General features: G+C 42.6%; 2 protein-coding genes and 1 long non-coding RNA gene across 6 annotated transcripts in view; 2 read left to right on the forward strand and 1 right to left on the reverse strand.

The window, feature by feature from the left end:
• The window catches only part of LOC136423831 (protein smoothened-like), a 30,711-nt gene extending 25,437 nt beyond the window's left edge, over positions 1-5,274 (forward strand). The window contains exons 11-13 of the mRNA XM_066412176.1: positions 84-235; positions 1,189-1,332; positions 2,466-5,274. Of these exons, the coding sequence (XP_066268273.1) occupies positions 84-235; positions 1,189-1,332; positions 2,466-3,376 (1,207 nt within the window). The 3' untranslated portion in view covers positions 3,377-5,274. The remainder of the gene's footprint in view (positions 1-83; positions 236-1,188; positions 1,333-2,465) is intronic.
• A 1,985-nt stretch (positions 5,275-7,259) lies between these two features.
• The window catches only part of LOC136424070 (double-stranded RNA-binding protein Staufen homolog 2-like), a 31,027-nt gene continuing 14,735 nt past the window's right edge, over positions 7,260-23,551 (reverse strand). For all 4 annotated transcript variants that reach the window (XM_066412491.1, XM_066412487.1, XM_066412488.1 and 1 more), the window contains 6 exons: positions 23,012-23,222; positions 17,581-17,718; positions 16,327-16,478; positions 11,095-11,169; positions 10,532-10,713; positions 7,260-10,392 (listed from right to left, as the gene is read on the reverse strand). In XM_066412491.1, coding sequence (XP_066268588.1) covers positions 10,284-10,392; positions 10,532-10,713; positions 11,095-11,169; positions 16,327-16,478; positions 17,581-17,718; positions 23,012-23,222 — 867 coding nt within the window. In that variant the 3' untranslated portion in view covers positions 7,260-10,283. The remainder of the gene's footprint in view (positions 10,393-10,531; positions 10,714-11,094; positions 11,170-16,326; positions 16,479-17,580; positions 17,719-23,011; positions 23,223-23,551) is intronic.
• LOC136424072 (uncharacterized) lies at positions 19,635-20,949 on the forward strand. The gene is made up of 2 exons (XR_010753815.1): positions 19,635-19,763; positions 20,837-20,949. It is a non-coding gene; the product is annotated as an uncharacterized lncRNA (long non-coding RNA).

A 23,551-nucleotide genomic window follows, 5' to 3' on the forward strand; every position in this document is an offset into this window, starting at 1 on the left:
ATCTTTCACCTTTTTCACATTTCCCATAATCCTTTGCTTATGTCCGAGTCGTTCCAACCCCTCTCACATTTTTGTCCCTATAGAATCACAGGAAAGGCAGGAGATGAGCCCAGGAGGTTACATAAAACCAGGATGATAGCCAAAGCTTTTGCCCGGCGCCGAGAACTCCAGGATGGCGACCAGGCTGAACGGCTGTCCTACAGTTTCCAGACCGTCTCCCACGACGACCCTGTCGGTACGTACCAAACAAAGGCTTTACAGCAGACACTTGCCACTGAAGTTTTTCCAGTCTTCTTATGTCAAAGGAGATTTGTATAAAAACCTATGTGTGAGGGATATTTGCTCTTGTAAATAAGATAAAAAGGTAGATGTTGCATGTCACACAATGACAGATATAGCTTGATGGACACTGAAAAAACAGCAATATCATGACTGTTTTGGGAGCTGAAGTCAAAGTTGTTTTGATTCTTAACCTACATGTACATGTAGGTGTACAGGAAGATAAAATGTGCAAAAGCCAGAGTCTGTTAAAATGACATCAAAATCAAAAAGTCCTGAAATTACATAATATTATTGTTTGATAACATAGACATTTGCATAAAATATATACCCTTCTGATGTAATTGAACATCAAACCATCAAAACATCATACCTCCAGCTTTTGATTCTCCCCACCAAGTAATTACATTATTCAGTGACTATAGTAGTCATGACGTCACAATGAACATGGCTGCCGGTTTGGAAATTTGCACTTCAGCGTGGAAAGAACGTTCTTTTGAGAAGCAAATAAACTGAATAATGTAAATTGTCTTTTCATTGAATTTAATCACGATAATTAAGCACTGTTTGGTCATCAAAATTCAATTAACATTTTTCACAAGCCGTGGTGCAAGATTTTGAACCGGCTGCCGTGCGTTTATTGTGACGTAAAGACTGGTATAGTCAATGTTCAATCCAATTACCTGGTGGCAAGAATCAAGAGCTGGAGGTATGGTTTATGATGGTTTGATGTTAAATAACATCAGAAGTGTGTTATTTGTTTTAAATGTTTATGTTAATTGAATGATACTATTCCTATTTCAGATAATAAGAACATGTATTTTGGTGTCATAAACACCTTAAAGAGAGGTATTTTTGTTGTCTGTAATAATTTGAAAATGATGTATGAAACCATCACTGTGCTGTCAGGGATCAATCTGAACCTCGATAAGGAGGAGGACCAGGAGGAGCCGAGCGACTCCAATGAAAAGCCTCAAAACTTTGCCAAGGCTGTGCCCAAGCTGGTGGCGCGGAGGGGAGCGATCGTACCCCGGATGCCACAGGCACTGGCAGGTACGGCTGTTTTAAAAGATACATCACTTTCGTATTGGAATAAGACTTACTATTAAGTCAGTGTTGTCCAACTCATGATATACAGTAGTTAGTTACGGGCATGTTGTAGTCATGAAGTAAGATGTCTCTATTTTACAAGTACCACTACTCATGAAGGCTCAAAATACTTTTTTTCCCGTGTAAAGTTGTAACAAATTTTACCTACAATTTGAAAAATCTTTCATCTGCAAATGCAAAAGATGATAAGCCAGATAAGTTACTTTATTATCATTCTGCAGTAATTTTTAGAATGTTGCATGATGTGAATTAGACGTTTCTTCGATGCTCAAATGTGTCCATAGTCTCAGCTTTGTTCTACAAGACTAAGTTATACAGAATTTTGCTGCTACAAACATGTATAACTGTAACAAAAAGCTTGGGGTTTTCTTTGCCTTTAAAGTTGCAAGCTGTTCGTACTGGTATCTTGTACTGGGTGCAGGTGGGCATTTGAAGGCCTGTTGGCTAGTGGCAGTATATTTGATGAAGTGTTTTGTTGCTTAATAAATAGACTTTGTACACAACCAAGTGGATTACTCAACTCAAGTTTCAGTGACCGTCCATCCTTCCTCAGGGTAAATCTGGCTGGTTAACTTTGCACTGCTGCGTAGGTGTCGCTGCTTATAGATGCGGTCCCAAAAGTAAAGTATTAACATATATACAGGGATAAATGCAGTGTTTACGATGCCGTCCCAAACATAAACGAGTGTATTATATACATAATTTTGTTAAGTAGCAATAACCTTGCAACAATTATCATCTACTTCTTCTCAAGAATGTGGTCCAAAACGTGACTGAGTCTATATCCCCCTCATCACGGTTCATGACGAGTGGATTTCCTGATTCAAACAGCCTCCTTAATCCAATGGGTGCATTAATGATAACTATCACTATATTTATATGTAAATACTTTACTTTTGGGAACGCCTCTGTAAGCAGAGACTCCTATGCTGGGGTGCAAGGCGAACCAGTCAGAATTGCCCCGAGGAAGGTGATAGAGGGTCACCGAAACATTGGTTGAATGAAACACTTGGTTGTGTACAGTCTTTTTATTCAGTGACTTACCAATCAGCTGTTTTGTTGCTTGTGCCCCACAGATGGGGCCGCTGCCCAGACGACTGTAACAGCAGATGTGGAGCCAGGGCAGCAGACACGCAAACTGGATCGCTTTAGTCGACGCAAGCATCAAAAACGACACAAGAAGTACAGGCAGGAAGTCCAGGACGTGCGAGCGCGCCAACCTTCCAGGATTTCCGAGGCTGACCTGGAGGCAGATGAAGACGGGATGCAGCCTCCCAACGTGCCAATCTCCAACAGTGAAAAATGTTCGTCCTCTGATGAAGTGTCGGACTCGGGACGCGCCACGGCCGTGACCAGGAGGGAAGCAGCCATCCCGGAGGAGGACGACGAGGGGACATCGTGTAATGAAACATCGGAAGGAGCTTCCTTCACTGAAGCCTCGGAAGAGACTTCCAACCGTGGTGTGACCCCTCCTAACAACTCCCAGTGCACCGAGTCCTCTCCTGAAGTAGATAGCGATGAGTTTGCTAGTGAAGAGTTGAATTTTACAGACCAGAGTGGATCTACAAATAATGGAGAAGATGTTTTACCAGGTTGTATGGGACATGCAGTTTTAACTCAGCAAGCTGCACAGCCTCATGTGCTGTACAGAGGGCAACCAGTTAATGCATACTATAACAACCCAGCATTCGTGTACCCTAGTGACCCCGTACCAATGGCTTATGGGTATGGCCACCCAGGGGTTGGTGCTTACCCGGGTAACCCAGTCCCTGACATGGACACATACTCAGGTAACACAGAGATGGAGTACATGGGGAACCAAGGGGTCTCCATTCCCCTCAACAACCTGACAGTCAGCAGCTTCTATGGGAACCAAGCCATGGAGAGCTACAACAACCCAGCGATAGACACATATCCCTCAGCTACATCCAGGGAAGTCAACATTTATAATGTGGAAAATGATACGTATATCACTTATCATAAATGATACTTGAGCGCTGCGCAGAAGCAAAGTTTGGGGAAATTCAGAGCAGTATACAATGTATAATGTGGTTATTTCTAAATTCTGTGATGAAGACTTTGACCTGGTTGCTATATTGACTCCTTGAGATGCTTTCAACAAGCTTGGAAGTTGAAGAGCAGTGGATTAGATTTCTTGCAGTGAAAGTTTATGGCTTGATAGTGGAAAAAAATACGTCAATTGTCAACATGTATGAAAGTCTATTACTTTTAATGAAAGAAAACTTCAAAACGTACTATTCTCAGGAAGGTGAAGACATATTTATTGTGGGTCTGTACAGAAGTTTATTTACATATGTGTAACCTTATACTTTGGCAAGAGTTTGTTGATAGCTGAAAACAATTTATATGATTTTATCTACATTTGTATTTAGAAACTTTTAACTAAAGTCATTTCTCCCTTAATTCTAACATAAATTTGTTGCATTTAAACAGTTTTTACAGGTGTTCCAGTACTGCATTACAAGGTTGATTAAATTGTGCTAAAACATTATGTTTTTTTCAAACCAATGGTAGAGAATTGAAGGCAAGGCATGAAGTTGAGCTGGGTATGAACAGTAACAGTTCTGTAGTTATTGGTGACCATGGAAGGTTGATCTGTAGTATTAGCATGTCAGCAGAACATATATTCATTCATTATCGTGTATTAAGTTGTGTTCGTATATTTGTTTAAGAATGATATCCCATGTGTAGTTTTCAAAAGTTGTTTTGGAAAAGAAATTATATGCATTGGACGAAATTGTGATGCAAGGATGACTGAGCATCCTTCAGATCATACTACATTTTGTATGATGACTCCAAGACAACTCTCGACATGCTTGGTAAGACATTGCAGCTGAGGTGCCATACTGGCAAGGGTTAAATGGTGTCCAGTTGTTGTTGACAATTGACAGACTGCCACTGATTATTGATCGATACAAGCGATTCACCAGCCAGGCTGATTGTCCTGACATGCTACATGCTCTCCTGACATGCTGATGAACTACTACAAGGTTCTGTACATGTACAAATGTACATGAGGTGTTCCTAGCTATGGAAATTGTGAAATATGACGGATTGGTACATTCCTAAATGAATCAGTAATTCTTAGATGCATGGTCACTTCTGGAGATTATTCTATTGCGTTTGCCTTTTTTCAGGAGTACTTGGTAAACCCTGACTGCCCAGAATTTGCTGGACTTTATGCATGCTGTGTCTGTTGACCTTTGGCGTACATGTATGCAGTATAAGATATGGATGACTTTTGACCCATCTCTTTTGCTTTGATGATAGGATGAAGGAACAAATCTATATTTGCGACAAACTGTTGAATGTCATGCACATGTACATAACATACATGTGTTATCTGTATTTTGTATATAATGTGTTACGATATCAGTATTTTAGAAGTACATGTACATGTATGCTGATAACGCCTGTCTTCAGGAGAAAGTGTGCGTAAACAATGTATTCTCCATGATTGCAGTTTAGTTTGGGCAATTTTATTCAAAAGGACTTTATTTTTGTAAGAGATCCATCTTTATTTCATTACAGTGTCAGCTGTAACTTATACAGACTCTGCTGTAGCAGCAAAGGGTATACTTTCTAAGTACCAGCCTCAAAGAGTTTACTTTTTATCATAATATGTAAATACAAGCCTGTAAAACTGCTGTAAGGCTGTCTTTGTCATGTCCTGCCATCATTATGCTGTCAGTATGCCAAGTGTTTGTTAACTCAACACTTTAAGAACATTACATGGTGCAAATGTTATACCACTGACCCGCCCCCAGAATAGGGTGATTGATGTACATTTGTGTTGGTGTTTAAGAGTTTGTCATTATCAGTAAGCATTGCCTTCAGAAAGTCATTAAATTTTTGAGCCCATAACTGGCATGTTTCTAAAACTGTTGTTTTTGCTTCTTGAATTGTACTGAACAAAGTTTCCATGCCTCTATCTGAAGGTAGGTAGGCTGGATGCCAGACCCCCACTCTCAAAAATATCTATTGTGTGGTGTGAGGGAGGTGTCTGGTCGCGAGTGAGAAGTAAACAACTCACAGATGGATGCACTGATTAATGGAGCTGCTACCTTGAGAAGGCGATTAGGTATGCCATCTGGGCGGGAGCTTTGTGCGCAGTCCATGTAGGGCATTGTAGATCATTGAAGGCTTCCACGGCCGACAGCTGAGCTCATTATTTGGAACAACGGACGGAAGTACGGAAGTCTCTTCACGTAGTCCAGATGATTACTATCCTTTGTGGTCTGAACGAATACATGTAACATTACATATGTTTGTTATTATAAAGAAGCCTACAGTACTGCAGCAGGCTGTATATGTTTTTGTTTGTTTGTTGGAGGACAACCTAATTTTCGAGATGCTGTGGATGGTTCTGCATGATATTTGGTAGATATATAGGGGTCGGGAAAGGTAGGTCAAGTCGATACTGCGCCTCCTAGTGGCTAGTTATGGTACTGCAGCAGAGCTTCAAAGTTTGAGGTCAAATTTTCAGTGTGCCAGGTTCATGATTTTTTAATAATGGAGAGGGAGGCAGCCGTGTAAGTTTGGGCCCCCTAGCGGCTTGTTTTGAACTGCAGTGGGCATTTTCGGTTTTATCTTATGCCCTGATTTACATAATTAATGAGAAAAAATTCCGTTAGAGGGTGATGGGCGACCTATATTTTGGGACACCAGCTGTCGAAGGAGGGGTGGTGTCCCTGGTTTGTGATCTACATGTAGGTCACTAACAGGATAACAATGATATTCCATCGTATGGGCGCCGCCATATTGACATGTAAAGGCGGGGAATATGACATCTACCATAATTGGTTAGGCGTGTTGATATTTTGGTAAAGCTTTAGGAGCGAGCTTAATAGTGTATTTTATGCCGGTTTTACAAGAATTTCTACAATCCATCCGGCGAACTCTTAGGATGCCCGTCTGTCATCCCGGCACGCAGGTCGATGGCAGATGACCTACTTACAGGATGTCCGATTTCGTACTGGTGGGAGTGTCCTGAGTTCTCGGGACACAATCTAGTATTCTAGCTTTGAAAAGGGTTTTCAACGTACCCCAGTTGATCTATTATCTCAAGAACGTGCAGAACATCATGCTCTTACCAAAAAACATCTGTGGACACCAAAACTTGTGCATTATCCAAGCATATTTAGAAAGGCAACAGGACGATAAAGAACGTGGTTATCCCTTGGGCAGTCTACACTCAATGCGTTATGTGGAGGGGTGCGGTGTCGGAAAAACGACCTACAGAGCCAGAATAACCAAAACGTTCATAGGAGCCACAGCAAACTCACTCCACCTATCCAAAAGTGGCAGAGACAGGACACTACACTCTGGGAGATTGCTTCGGCCTTTCGATATCTGCATCTGCTTGGAACTCCTTAAGTTATGGTGCCTTTTTATATCTGCTTGGCAGATGACTTCCTGATTTCTAAGTGCGTTTTGAACAAATATTATGGCAGAACTAAGAGTGCTACGTTGGTACTTTCCTTACAGTGAAGTAAGATCAACCCAGACACCTTCGCTATGGTAATAATCTTTAATTGCCACACTTATTACCTTCACCAAGGTTTTGTTTCCTTTGTGCTGCATGGCAGGAATATTATACTTGTTATGAAAACTCTGAATATTCTGAAAAAGGAACACAAGGACTTTCTTCAACCATTGGTGCAAAAATACGAGCATGTGCATGGGGGTTGATTCATATCAACTTTGCTATAAGATCTTTTTTTTCAAATCAGAAAATCAATTTGTGAACCAAATTATTAACTTGGCATGGCTTACATGTAAGCACTTCAATACAAGTTACAAAACTTCATCAGAAAACATGATATGTCAAAGAACCAAACTGACAACACTTTATTGCTCAAGAGGGTGTGTTTATTGCAATGTTAAATTGAAGCAGGAATCATCAGGACATCATGGTTTTCTCAGAACTGCCATGTTTGCTATAGACTATCAGTGTGGCACATGCACCACCCATACAGTAACAACTTTTACCTTGGACCAGGAGGTACAGGGTTAACTCACCTGAAGTCAACTGAGCGACAGCAAATACTGTCCAAAGGAATTTTTGGTTCATCTAAGGTAATCATATGTTGGATGATAAACCGGATAGTAAGTGTTTAAGAGTGGGACACCTTTGTATTGGATGACTGAGTTTTTGATCTTGACTTCTACTAAATTCCATCTCTAAGTACAAGTGTAAAAGTTGTTGTATGATTGTAATGTGCCTGGACATTCAAATGAACTGACTGAAAAGATCTCATGGATTAATAAATGTACATAGTATAACAGATACTGTCACCTGGATCAGCAAACTATGATCAAATAAAACCATTCATTCATTCACTTGTATTATTCTTCCAAACATTTATGCTGTCTAAATCTTTATATTGAGTGAATGATCAATCACAGTAGGTATAAATACCATCCAAATTTGAGAACATTTTAGTAAACCCAAAGGATAGATATTTCAGAGATTGGGGGTCTGGCTAACTACATGCAAGTTTGAATGTTTTTGTGTGCATTTTCTGACCCACAATCTGATGGTTTAAGCAGAAACTGACTTTTGCCTTTACCTGCCACAATGTCTGTGATCCTGCCATAACAACACACCTAATCTCTAACAGCAAAAAAAAAGCTACAATCCATGTGCAATATGGCAATAACTGGCCTGGGGACCTCCAGCCTTGTACAGTGCTGCCAGCAGGCAGAGCAATAGAGCTTCCAGCTTCACAATGACATTAGAAGGGCAACATTTTCCCTCAAAGTGCTGCTGTGCAGCTGATAGAAGCTTTCATGATGCAGGGATAAGTTTGGCACAAGTATCTGATTTCTCATGAACAGACAAAATATCACAGAAAAACGAATTGTGTACACTAAAGTTGGATTCGAGTCAAGTTCATTGCTCTAGCTCAGTTAGCTCAATACATTGGCAGCACCAGTTAGTGTACATAGGTCTGATACAGTATGTACAAGCCTGGGTCTGGGTGGCAAATACTGCACATTCTTGTAGGCAGCAAACATAGGAAAACCTCAACATATTCCACATCCCCATTTGGAAATAGCATCTTACCAAACTTTTGTGCTGCTGTCAGTTACTGCAGTATCTGATACATTCTAAACTTGAAGTTAACATTTAGTTACCCATCAAGCTCATGAGTCATAAAGGAGGGCATAAACCAATGTTAGAACAAAATCCTGTTTGCTTGTCTTTTCATCACCATGGTATCAACTCCTTCTAGGACTATTCTGCGGTGTACGAGTGATTTGTACTGTAGCCATGTTCAGATATCAAAGAAATTCATATCATAATTCCAATTATCAAATAATACAGTACATGTACTACTCTCAACTTATAAGCTACACATGCACATGTACATGTTGAGCAACTTATTAACATTCATCAAATGGATTTTTTTCTTCCGTACCTGATAACAATCTCTGTGCAGCAAAACAAGTTGAAAAACTAGCTTAGCCCAGATACAGAGAGTGCAGCCCATGCACACTCTCCTCTGACGGTTTTTGCCTGTCAGAGTTAGACGGTGGATAATATAAATAGAGGGTGTTGTCCACAACTGTGGTGTGACACATGTTTGGCTGTAAGGGAGAGCGGATGGTACAGTAGAACTGCCTGGAGTTTATCCCCTTCTGAGGACAACCAGATTTCCTCTTGACACAGCCAGCTGAAGTCTGTATTGGACAGACTACCAGTGGACGGTTCAAGGAAAACCGGCCACACAGGACAGCTACCAGCCTAGTAAGAGTGCTATTCTCACCCCCACTACACTACTGTAACGATAAGGGATGTCTTCTTGCTCTGCTCTGAGGTCTTCCTTATGTTTCACTAGTACTGTATGGTGCATGCAATGAATGATTAGATATGAAGACAACATTCACCATAATCTTAGACAAAATCTCACCGATAATCCGTTAACCTCACTGGAAAGGTAACTGTGTGTGTCCTACTGTATCAAAGCAAGGGACTGGCCACACTACTATGCATTTTTAGCTCTTAGAACCTTTCAAGCCATCTACATGAACAGACCTAGTATGGACATACACATTACTACAGCAGCCATGGGGAGTATATGATAGATACAGGACATTTAGCTTACCGGTAACGACTAAAACAAGAAAATCTGCATTACAGGAAATTTCAAGAAGATATGCATAAATTAATGATAACTTGTATCAATGCTTTTCCATTTGAACAGAATCAAGGATAACAGTTGTTACTCTTGGAAAACCTTTGGCAAACAAACCTATTTGAGTTAAAGATGAGCCAGAACTGACCTGTTTTACAATGTACATTCATACATGTACATGTGCATATTTAGGGATTGCCAATATCTCTATTCACACCACACAGACTACAGAATATTTACTTGACCTGTGTTTGGTGTCAAAAGTTATTAATCCTCACCATAAATGAATCAGGACTGTAGCACTTCAGTTTTTCTAAACAATGAAATCAATACAAATATCTTCCGTCTTTTCTGTTTGACATGGTGTATACATGTACAGTGTGGCAAGTTTCCCCCTCCCCTGACACAACTGGAGAGTTTTAGAAGTGTTCAAAACAGAAGTATTGTGCAACCCCAATGCACCAAAGGAACTTTCTCTTTTAAACCTGTCAAACACTGTCAAAAGCCCTGGCACATTTCTCAATCTAACAATTCAGCTCCTGGCCAAAAGAACCAATCTGTTAATGTCTTTTCCAGTCATAACAACTGTAGTTCTATACCTCAAGTATGCCAAATGGAGAATCAAGTCATAATTAACTCCAAGAACACCCAGGAAAGTAGGTGTGATTGTTTGTTGTTGTCTTCACATGTATTCATACACCGACATCGTGAGATGGCGGCCTGCAGTAAGGCTCACTTGGACTCCGTCTTGACGACGGGCTCCAGAGAGCCGGTCATGTCTGGTTCTGCTGAGTTAGCCTGTTTGTGTTCGCTCACCACACTGGACTTCTCTTCCTTCACCCTGAAAATGCCAAGGGAGACATGCTTCTTAAACCAACACATGGATGTGTTCTGGAAGTGTGTTCATGTTGAAATTCAATAAGTATTAACCCTGAATAGCGAATGCAGGTTATGCCAGTACTGCCGCCACTGTGACCTACCCTTCAGACTTGTCAGCGCCCCCCTCCCCATCCACACGGTCAAGCCCCATGTCCATGAGGGACTTTAGAGCATTGAGAGCGGCCTGGTCGTGAGCTGCCTCCACGGTCAGGCCGGCACCATGGCTGACCAGCGGGGGGTTAGAGGAGAGGGACACCAGCGACAGGTACTCTGACTTGTTACCCTGGTGATGGAATAAACAACAACAACAACATCAGTAAAGACTGGAAGTGGTTAATACATGTATAACATATGTTACAGATCATGTTAATGTAGAAAAGGGGCTGTCCAAGGTTTTTAAACTATCATGTTACTGTATATTGTTTGTATTCTAATGTGCTGGTTTCTTGTTTTTCATTATATATATGACATTCCTAGAACAAAAATGACATTACCTATTCTACTTAGGAGTAGACTAGGCATAGAATGAAGCAATCTGCTCAAATCTAACATTAACAAGTCTACCATGAGGGCTTTTCCATGCAGACAGCTCAAAATCTGTTAAGTAAGAAGGCATTTCGCTTCTTGTTTGGCTTGAAGTGTTTAAAACCACTGTTCCTCTTACCTTTGGAAAATCTGTGAAGTCGACTCTGAAGCCCTGAACCTTGGCAAGGTAGGCAAGCTGCTGCTTGGGAGGGACCTGTGAACAGGACAGGACAAGACAAGCAGAACACACGTTAAACTTGGGAGGGACCTGTGAACAGGACAGGACAAGACAAGCAGAACACACGTTAAACTTGGGAGGGACCTGTGAACAGGACAGGACAGGACACAGCAGAACACACGTTAAACTTGGGAGGGACCTGTGAACAGGACAGGACAAGACACAGCAGAACACACGTTAAACTTGGGAGGGACCTGTGAACAGGACAGGACAAGACAAGCAGAACACACGTTAAACTTGGGAGGGACCTGTGAACAGGACAGGACAAGACACAGCAGAACACACGTTAAACTTGGGAGGGACCTGTGAACAGGACAGGACAAGACACAGCAGAACACACGTTAAACTTGGGAGGGACCTGTGAACAGGACAGGACAAGACACAGCAGAACACACGTTAAACTTGGGAGGGACCTGTGAACAGGACAGGACAAGACACAGCAGAACACACGTTAAACTTGGGAGGGACCTGTGAACAGGACAGGACAGGACACAGCAGAACACACGTTAAACTTGGGAGGGACCTGTGAACAGGACAGGACAAGACAAGCAGAACACACGTTAAACTTGGGAGGGACCTGTGAACAGGACAGGACAAGACACAGCAGAACACACGTTAAACTTGGGAGGGACCTGTGAACAGGACAGGACAAGACACAGCAGAACACACGTTAAACTTGGGAGGGACCTGTGAACAGGACAGGACAAGACAAGCAGAACACACGTTAAACTTGGGAGGGACCTGTGAACAGGACAGGACAAGACAAGCAGAACACACGTTAAACTTGGGAGGGACCTGTGAACAGGACAGGACAAGACACAGCAGAACACACGTTAAACTTGGGAGGGACCTGTGAACAGGACAGGACAAGACACAGCAGAACACACGTTAAACTTGGGAGGGACCTGTGAACAGGACAGGACAAGACAAGCAGAACACACGTTAAACTTGGGAGGGACCTGTGAACAGGACAGGACAAGACACAGCAGAACACACGTTAAACTTGGGAGGGACCTGTGAACAGGACAGGACAAGACACAGCAGAACACACGTTAAACTTGGGAGGGACCTGTGAACAGGACAGGACAAGACACAGCAGAACACACGTTAAACTTGGGAGGGACCTGTGAACAGGACAGGACAAGACAAGCAGAACACACGTTAAACTTGGGAGGGACCTGTGAACAGGACAGGACAAGACACAGCAGAACACACGTTAAACTTGGGAGGGACCTGTGAACAGGACAGGACAAGACAAGCAGAACACACGTTAAACTTGGGAGGGACCTGTGAACAGGACAGGACAAGACACAGCAGAACACACGTTAAACTTGGGAGGGACCTGTGAACAGGACAGGACAAGACAAGCAGAACACACGTTAAACTTGGGAGGGACCTGTGAACAGGACAGGACAAGACACAGCAGAACACACGTTAAACTTGGGAGGGACCTGTGAACAGGACAGGACAAGACACAGCAGAACACACGTTAAACTTGGGAGGGACCTGTGAACAGGACAGGACAAGACACAGCAGAACACACGTTAAACTTGGGAGGGACCTGTGAACAGGACAGGACAAGACAAGCAGAACACACGTTAAACTTGGGAGGAACCTGTGAACAGGACAGGACAAGACACAGCAGAACACACGTTAAACTTGGGAGGGACCTGTGAACAGGACAGGACAAGACAAGCAGAACACACGTTAAACTTGGGAGGGACCTGTGAACAGGACAGGACAAGACACAGCAGAACACACGTTAAACTTGGGAGGGACCTGTGAACAGGACAGGACAAGACAAGCAGAACACACGTTAAACTTGGGAGGGACCTGTGAACAGGACAGGACAAGACACAGCAGAACACACGTTAAACTTGGGAGGGACCTGTGAACAGGACAGGACAAGACACAGCAGAACACACGTTAAACTTGGGAGGGACCTGTGAACAGGACAGGACAAGACACAGCAGAACACACGTTAAACTTGGGAGGGACCTGTGAACAGGACAGGACAAGACACAGCAGAACACACGTTAAACTTGGGAGGGACCTGTGAACAGGACAGGACAAGACAAGCAGAACACACGTTAAACTTGGGAGGGACCTGTGAACAGGACAGGACAAGACACAGCAGAACACACGTTAAACTTGGGAGGGACCTGTGAACAGGACAGGACAGGACACAGCAGAACACACGTTAAACTTGGGAGGGACCTGTGAACAGGACAGGACAAGACAAGCAGAACACACGTTAAACTTGGGAGGGACCTGTGAACAGGACAGGACAAGACACAGCAGAACACACGTTAAACTTGGGAGGGACCTGTGAACAGGACAGGACAAGACAAGCAGAACACACGTTAAACTTGGGAGGGACCTGTGAACAGGACAGGACAAGACACAGCAGAACACACGTTAAACTTGGGAGGGACCTGTGAACAGGACAGGACAAGACAAGCAGAACACACGTTAAACTTGGGAGGGACCTGTGAACAGGACAGGACAAGACACAGCAGAACACACGTTAAACTTGGGAGGGACCTGTGAACAGGACAGGACAAGACACAGCAGAACACACGTTAAACTTGGGAGGGACCTGTGAACAGGACAGGACAAGACACAGCAGAACACACGTTAAACTTGGGAGGGACCTGTGAACAGGACAGGACAAGACACAGCAGAACACACGTTAAACTTGGGAGGGACCTGTGAACAGGACAGGACAAGACACAGCAGAACACACGTTAAACTTGGGAGGGACCTGTGAACAGGACAGGACAAGACACAGCAGAACACACGTTAAACTTGGGAGGGACCTGTGAACAGGACAGGACAAGACACAGCAGAACACACGTTAAACTTGGGAGGGACCTGTGAACAGGACAGGACAAGACACAGCAGAACACACGTTAAACTTGGGAGGGACCTGTGAACAGGACAGGACAAGACACAGCAGAACACACGTTAAACTTGGGAGGGACCTGTGAACAGGACAGGACAGGACACAGCAGAACACACGTTAAACTTGGGAGGGACCTGTGAACAGGACAGGACAAGACACAGCAGAACACACGTTAAACTTGGGAGGGACCTGTGAACAGGACAGGACAAGACACAGCAGAACACACGTTAAACTTGGGAGGGACCTGTGAACAGGACAGGACAAGACACAGCAGAACACACGTTAAACTTGGGAGGGACCTGTGAACAGGACAGGACGAGACAAGCAGAACACACGTTAAACTTGGGAGGGACCTGTGAACAGGACAGGACAAGACACAGCAGAACACACGTTAAACTTGGGAGGGACCTGTGAACAGGACAGGACAAACTTAGACACAGCAGAACACACGTGCAGGGGAGGGACCGCTAAATGGACTTTCCTATGCAACACATGGATAAGCCATCAAAAACAATCACTTAGAAACACATGTATCTACATTTCAAACCTCAAATCTTTACCACCCCTGCAAAGCTGGATTTGTCAGGTTGCTTTAGGTAAAAAAAGCAGGAGTTCAACTCCAGCATTCTAACGAGCTACAGACAGAAGTTTAAAATGAGACCAGGATTTCACCCCCCCTCCCAATATATCAGTCCAACCATAAGAGAAGGGTTCAGAGGTCAATCCGAGGTCAAAACATGACAAAAATCACATATTTTGGCCAGATTTTTAAAATTCACATTCTTCTGTCCTCCCTAGCAGAAAACTGGACGATTTTGACCAACATTTCACCAGGAAAAAAATTATTTTTAGCAAAATACTAAATGGTATGCAGCGTGCACTGTACTGCGCAACTCTATTAGCTGGTCCCTCCCCTTAAACTTTGGAGGGACCTGTGAACAGGACAGGACAAGACAAGCAGAACACACGTTAAACTTGGGAGGGACCTGTGAACAGGACAGGACAAGACAAGCAGAACACACGTTAAACTTGGGAGGGACCTGTGAACAGGACAGGACAGGACACAGCAGAACACACGTTAAACTTGGGAGGGACCTGTGAACAGGACAGGACAAGACAAGCAGAACACACGTTAAACTTGGGAGGGACCTGTGAACAGGACAGGAAAAGACAAGCAGAACACACGTTAAACTTGGGAGGGACCTGTGAACAGGACAGGACAAGACAAGCAGAACACACGTTAAACTTGGACTGTATCTGCACAGATGTTAGAAACATTCTTCCAAAGCATCTCATATTGTGGGAATGAAACTCATTGTGTCTATCTACTATCTGTACATTCATTTGAGTCTGCAGCCTAGAAATTTCACGGGCATGGTGAAATTGCAGAGTTTTCATTACCATGTAGAGTTTGGCGACCACATACCTCCATTAAATGTTTGGAGCTTTTGTAAGTCTTATGTAAATGAGTTATACAATTTACATAATTTAGGCATTGTGATGTTCACCTAAAGCTAACTTGCACGTGTCACAGGTATGAAATTGCCCTCATTCATCACTAAGTGGTTTTGACATTTTTGTATCAATTATTATAATTCAATAATATACAGTAGATTCCGCATATCTGTATAGCCCATTTGTCAGCGCAAATTATACGACTCCCCGAACTATACGACTGTCCGAAATAGTGATATTGACGTCCTGAAGGAGGGGAGGGGGGGGGGGGGGGGGGCGAATAGGATTTTGAGCTATCTACCGACTAAGACTTGTGACCAAGCATGTCCAGAACACGTGATATCGAAACCGGAAGTTTTGCTGCAGTCGTTCAGTGTAATATAACCAGCTGCTGCCGCGCCGCGTGCCTGTGAAGCTGGTGTGTTACGCCGAAGGGCGGTTATACCGGCTATACAGATACAGATACAGAGTACCTAGGGAAACTAGGGGGCCCAAAATCTAATCATTTCCAGTTTTTGTCACACCCTACCATCACACAAAATATGAAACCAATCCGTTCTTGAGATATTGTGTTGAGCACAGACAGAAAGACACACAAACGCTACTGAAAATATAACCTCCATCACATTTCATGGAGGTACAACAGTTACTGTAGTAACACAATGGAAACACTGGCTCAAGTCTGTGGGTGTGGTGAGTCCGTGGTGAAGAAGTAAGCACAAAAACTGCAATCTAACTAAGGAGTACAACAATTATTTCAAATTTTACAGTACTTGTTGGCCTTGTGGCATCCCCGTGACACCGGACTGTACCATTGCCTCAGCCGTGGGGGACGTCCCAATGGTTAGTAACTCCTTAGCAATGGCAGCGCTTGTCAACTGTGGGTTCCTCGGGCTGAGGGGAGCTCCTGGGGCCCTGTTTAGACCTGTGCACACAAATCATCAACAAATAAATAATAGCATTCCTTTTACTTAACAGGAATGTTAATGTCTTTTAATGTTGGTGTTGATATCCATATGTGTGTATTTTGGCTCCTTTACAAAGTCATGTACATGTAATGCGCATGTTCACAAGATGCATGTACACTGTTAATGATGGGTCATGGTTATGTACATGTATACCCAAACAAATACACCAAAATGATGGTGCTGTCAAATACACCAATATGATGGTGCTTCTGGGGTTGGGAACCATGTTAATTACATGTACATGTGTTGACTGACATTACAGTGTGAAATTTTGTCTTATTTTTCATCTTTTACGAATGCAATCCCTTACAACATGTCCGATCTCGAGTCGACCCCTAGGATCGAACCCGGGTCCTAGGATCCACAGAATTTGATCCAGATGGCGAAGCAGCGGGGTTGCGTTACCGCTTGCGCCACAGGGACATGCGTCTGCCATTATATAGAATATAACACGTGTATTCCGTATCGCCAAATGTACCGGCTCGCTGCTGGGGTCGGGACCAAGGGTGATGAGGAATATACCGTATAGTATTTTATTTATGTCATACCCATCCGAGAAAACACACATTTCAATGCAAAACGCTCTAGAAGTTGGAGAATTTGATGTCCTCGAACGGGTTCTTTAATGTGCTCGATGTGTGGCTCTCCTCAAACCAAAGCTAGGAACTCATTTACACCTGAGTGAAGTGAGGAAAGTCATGTTAAGTCAGGATTTGAATGGGTTCTTGGCCAAACACGCTGCCGTTATGCCACACGACCCGACAATGTTCTCAATTGTTTGGTGTGCGACTCTGGAACTAGCCCGAATTCTTCTATCAATTTGAAGGTGTTGTGTCAAATAAAAGAACAGCTTTTGTATCACAATGAAGCTGTTGAAAAGGTCTAGGTTGAGTACAGACTTCTAATCATTCAACTACACACACTATCACTATTTAGGTAAAATAGTAAGTCACATGCAAATACGGAAAGCTGTACTGTAGCGCTATGGGTCAATGATCCTGAAAGAGAGATATAAAGTAAGAGGAAAAGTGGTTCACTGTAACGTTACGTAAGACTCACCCCTTTGGGACATGTTCACTCCCTGCAGACCTATTCCATTGCCCCCTGTGGACCGTACCATCTCCTGTGGCATGGGGAGGAGTCCAGGAGCCAGCTGACGACTAAGGATGGAGGGACCGTCACCGTGGCCATCCTTAACTGTGGACAGGATGAATCTAATAAACCATATGATAGTTGATTTGGTAGTGGTCCTTCCAGGAGCACAGTAACCTGTACACGGACACACTTACCTCACCATCCACTTCTAGACATAGCAGTTTATTGTCTTGCAAAATCAACCATTTCAAGAAGAAAGTACATTGATGTTGATTTGGCCACACCAATTTAATTTGTTGGTTCTTGGATTCGCCTCTTCTATTTAATTTTTCCCAAATCCCCCAAAAAACCACCTCCCATTAGTGGTGCGTACCTTAACCCCGGACCTGTTCCGGACCTGTCCCTAACCTTTAGGTTCAAGCCCAAAAAAACCTTAACATCTGGAAACAAGTCTGGACTTGAAAAAAAACTCTCACTTTTACACTCCTTTTTGATTTAAACCATCTTAAAGCTTCCTTTAGTTAAAAGTTAAAATCCTCCAACACCATTATTGATGTATAGGGCGGTGCCCATCTCCGTTTCATAGCCCTGGGCCACACTGTGGTGCAATCACTGTAGGAGGGGGCTAGTCCACTGGCAGTGGAGTGTGTTTAACTTCCATACTGTTTCAGAAGTATGTACCATTTTTATAAAGTCTTTGGTATGACTATGCGCCTCTTGTCCAGAGGTGTCCTACCTGGGGCTTGAACCCCAGTCCTTCTGGTCCAAGTAATTTGAACCAGATGTGGTGAGAGGCAGAAGGCGCAGACCACTACACCACAGGGACACCCCTCAAGCTTCCATAGATCGTGAAATTTGCACTGGAAAAATATGAAAACATTGCTGTTTTGTGTTTATAACTGAACTTCTGAATTAATTACTGACTGTATATAATTCCGCATATTATAATTTTCAAATTACATGTAAAATATATGCCAATATGCAATTTACATGAAACAGGAAAACAAATATTCGTAGCACACATATTCCATTGGTTCAAGTCTGGACTTTCAAGTCCGAACCTCAACCTAAACCTCTGGATAAAGCCATTCAACAATTTGCCCTAACTGCCCTTATTCAGTTGTTTATGTTTTAATAGTATATTCAATGTTTTTTCATGAATCATCATCATCATCATCATCATCATATCTTGTCGCTCCACTTCTGTATCCACTGACGGGCAGTCTGGTTGGCTTCTCGTAGATCGTCGTCAGTGCATGTTGTGCCAAGTTCACAGTTCTGTTGAAGGTCCTGTATAGTTTGGGGTTTGCCCCGCAGGCGCAGGCTGCACTTGAAGCCTTGCCCCATCTTAGCATGTTGTCGGTCCTTGCTACCTTGGCTCTGGCTCTGTTGAGAGTGACCAGGGTACGAAATACTTTTTTGAGCCAGGTTGCCCGGTGGGCAACCTGGGGGAAAAGCTAGGTTGCACATCAAAATTTCAGGTTGCCCCACCTACATTCACCATTTGCGGTGACATCAAAAATGACATCTTTCGGGAGCGATATATTGGGATTTTCGAAAAAATTGGGCATAGGTTCCCCGGCTGGCCCCTATCCGGGGGCCACGGTGCCTCAAGTTCAACAAGTTGAAAAAAACACAATGGTATTTTTTGCGTTTCATCGCCTTCGCGATGAAACGCAATGAGATGAGTTTTACCTTGCAGTCGTTCCGCTACCTTGCTAGCAGGGTGCTTGGTTCAACACTGTGTCGCACACAATAAGACCTTATATGGCAAGATCGTCTAAATTTGTTGTTCAGTCTCTGCCTTATATGGCAAAGGAGCAAGAAAATCAGACAGTCTAGAATTGCACGTCACACAGGTAACCGCACGCAAACGCTGCAACTGATCAATGGAAAAAGCTGAGTACATTAATTGAATCTACATATTAAACTTTTATAGATAGATTTATAATATGTTTTAGAATGTAATTAAATCTCTGACTATTATTTCTATTCAACGGTATTAAGGGATTTTAAACTTATTTATTTCATTTGGCGTTATTTGAATTGGTTCTTCCCGTTTGGTGACCACTCCAGAGGGCGACAGAACACCATGTCGCCATTCACTCTCGAACAGTTTGGTCCACCATTTTGGAACAAACGCTAAGGTAGGTCATAGATATCTCATCTTATATGCCTTATAGTTGCGTATAGGTAACATTAGTCCATCTGTATGTGTATTCAGGTAAATGTAGATCGAGAATTATGTACCCAGGACGTCCCTGGTATTACAAAAATAACTCGTTCAAGTTACCGTACAAATTATAGTCAGTGCATATAATTAGCGAAACGGAGTAAACTTGCGTCGTCAAATAATTTAGCCTGCTGTTTACACGGTCTCTCGCTGACCAGGGGAAAGACCTCTGGTGTTGTTGCAACGTAATTTGGGGGCTTATTTTACTCTGTATTCTGCACAAAACGATAGCCTCGTGTCTGTGTTTTTGTAAACAAATTAGTGGCTGTGGGAGGGGGGCATTTTGTTGTTTCTTCATGGACTCACGTTTTCCCAAATGCTTTGTGAATCATTTCTTTCCTTCTTTAGTTTAGTAGACTATAGTAGATCCATTCAAACAGGTAGGAAGATCTGTTCTTTTAGTAATCATGTTGCAGTACTTCGTCAAACCACTACTGAACTGCTGAAAGAATTTTTTTTTATATTTAAGGAATTGTATGTGATACTACTATGCTGGGTGATATAGGTGTATGTAAATATTGTAATTTTACAAATTGTGTTGACATACTGTATGTAAACTTAGATTCTCATTTTTTTTTTGCTTTTCAACCATAGGGCTGTAGATCAAGAATATGAGCGTTGGACGTAGCTAGTATTACTTATTAGAAATTATATTCATCAGAATATACGTTTTATTTTAAAAATGGTACTGCCAGGATCAGGTATACTTTGAGATAGATTGCAAAACATTTGTGTTACAGTTGGGATCAGGATTTTTGATGCAAGTTTGACTCCGTTTCACCAGATTAGACTCTTTGGAAGTTAGGAACACACAGTAATCAGCACGATATCGTATCATTGTCACAGTGACAATTTGCACCTCCAATCAAGTAGCTTCCCCTTCTATATTTTCAACCTCCTTGCTCCAATCAATTCAAGCCAATTTTGAAATATTAGATATGTTCAGTTGGCATCAGATGTCTAACCTTTTTTTGCTTTTTCTTTCAGTTGTGACTGCTGCAGTCCCCAGCTGCCACAGAATTGGACCAAAGCCTACTAAATCAAACTTTACGGTCAATTAGAACAACCATTCGCACTAATAAAAATGTTACTCAATCTTCTATTACTGCTTTTACTTCTGTACACACCTGTACTCATTACAAGACTATCCTGCCACTAAACAGACTGTGAACTTGAACTCATTACGAGACAATCCTCTGCCACCGAGCAGATTGTGCATTTGTACTAACTTCTGCCACTGAGCACACTGTGCACTTGTACTCATTAGCATGCTAGCAGACTATCCTGCCACTGAGCAGACTGCATTTGTACTTTCTGACTAATAGTGTGTCACAATCACTTGTGATATTTATTCCTATTCACATACATATACTGTACAGATACAAATACACATATTCGAGTATGATGACCCTCTCAGTTCCTACACCTGAATGAGGAGGGTTGATATTGCTATAGCAGGCTTTTTATGCATTTCTGTTATTATGTGTACCGCATAACTCGACAACCTGTAAACGGATCTTATCAATATTTGGCAGTTCAGTAGCATATGTGGAAATGAAAACCAATACAGTGAAGGTGAACATCAAATTAAGGCCCAATTAACAGAGATAATGAAGAAAATTAATTTCGCTCCATTGCACAATACGACTTTACGACATGTACGACCAGTCATCTAATTCATAAACCAAGGAGATTAATTTCCACGTAGACGAAACGCCAGCTTTTTGCAAAGCTCTTGTTTTACTTGGAACAAGGCAAGTAATGATTCACATAACCTTGAATGATAAGTAAATAAATAACTCTAAAACTTATCTATTCACTAACATCCTGGAAAGTAATTTGAAAAAAAATATTTATGCAAACTTATATCCTGTCAGAAGTAAACACCAAAACAGTATAGTATTTCAAATTAGTTTTGTATATTTTTTTTACAACAACAACAATACAACAACAATACAACAACAATAAAGAAAAATTACTTAATTTTGCCCCTACAAATAAACTAGTAACTGTGTTGGAATCATTATCAAACTTTAATGAACCTGCAGTGTCAAACTCATCTACATGCCAGAGTAGTGTCCTCATTTACATGAGAAAGTACCTTATTCACATGAGACAGCACCTCATTTGTATGAAAGAGTACCTCATTTGCATGTTTGGAAGACTTGATGGGTACACCATGCAACAGTACCTCATTTACATGAGAGTACCTCATTTGCATGAAAAGTAGCTCATTTGCATGTTCAGGAGACTTGAAGGGTACACCGCATGGTGACCATGTTGATTTGACAACACTGCCGACGGCAGTTTATTCACCTTTTTCCAGCGCTAATTTCACGATCTATGAACAGGTTTGGATGGTTTAGAACAAAAAGGTGTTGATTTCTGTGTTTTAATTGAAAATTTACCGAATTTTATGAAAGTGACACTGTTTTTTGTGAGCTTACTCGGCTCAAATTGGGTTCTCAGGCTTCATAATCTTGGGTTGCGCACTGCGCTAGCTGCGTGTGGAAATTAGTTGCGCCAAGCAAAATGTGCTTGCGCGGCGCAAGTGCGCAACCGGGTATTTCGCACCCTGGTGACCCAGTCTCTCCTCGGTAGTCTGCTCCTGGGGTAAGGGACTCACTAGGGGGTGGTAGAGCCTCATTACTGTTGGAGTCATTCTCCTTCCACCACTCCAACTTGAAGGTGTTTGGCGAAAGTGCTCCGAGACCTTCAGCGGTCATGAAGCTGTGCGTGATTTCAGCCGTCGGGAGACCTCCTGGTGCCCATACAGTGGGTGTCTGGGGTCACTCAGCTGCTTGTCACGCTCAATTCTTGCTTGGGCTTCTCGGCGTACGCCAGGTGGGCGTACTTTTGATAATTTTCAACAAACAGGTGTATCTACTATACAATGGAAGTACCGGGATGAGTTGGATGTTTGCCGCAGAGTGTTTTGCTTTTTCCAAGCTGAGACTTGAATAATCATACTATTCTTTCATGTTTTGCCAAATTTTTATTATTATTTTTTTTCACATGTCGCTCTATATTTTTTTTGAAAAACTGAATTGGTGTGGCCTAAGAAGTGAAAAAACATTCTCCCGCTCTTTTTCCATGCACATGAAATATCTAAAAAAATAAAACGCTAGTGTACCCAACAAAAATGTAGAAACCTACACCTACCTTCCCCTGTTTGGTCCACAAACTTGACTTTGCGACCATTCCCGGGTCCGTCGCCCTGACCGTCACCCGTCTTGAGGGCAGGCTTGCCTGGCTGGATATTGGACAAGGCGTTTCTGTATCCCAGCAACTGTAACATGGCCTCCGCTGCACTGCGCTTGGCCAACTTCTTGTTGGGACCAATCCCAGTACAAACCTTGTCTTTGACTGTCACCTATAAAACAAACATGTCAGCAGTATTTTAGACTTCTAGAGCAGACTGCCATCTTAAGCACATACTCTGTTTAGGACGGTTTTCTGGAGCACAAGCCTCTACATTTACATGTATAGGACGATTACATGTATGTCAGACAAGTCTAGATCTTGAATCCATCCTGCTCCAGCTTTGGTTTGCTCCCCAGTTGAGAGAAACTATTTTGGTATTTAAATATTAGTGTAAAATACACACTAGAGCTCTGATTGGCTCAGAGTCGCATGGTCCTCCGTAATGGTAACAGGGCTCAAACAGACATTTCAAAGTTTGAACCCAGTAGAGCTGTACCT

This window comes from Branchiostoma lanceolatum, chromosome 18 (genome assembly GCF_035083965.1).
Source record: "Branchiostoma lanceolatum isolate klBraLanc5 chromosome 18, klBraLanc5.hap2, whole genome shotgun sequence".
NCBI lineage: Eukaryota > Metazoa > Chordata > Leptocardii > Amphioxiformes > Branchiostomatidae > Branchiostoma > Branchiostoma lanceolatum.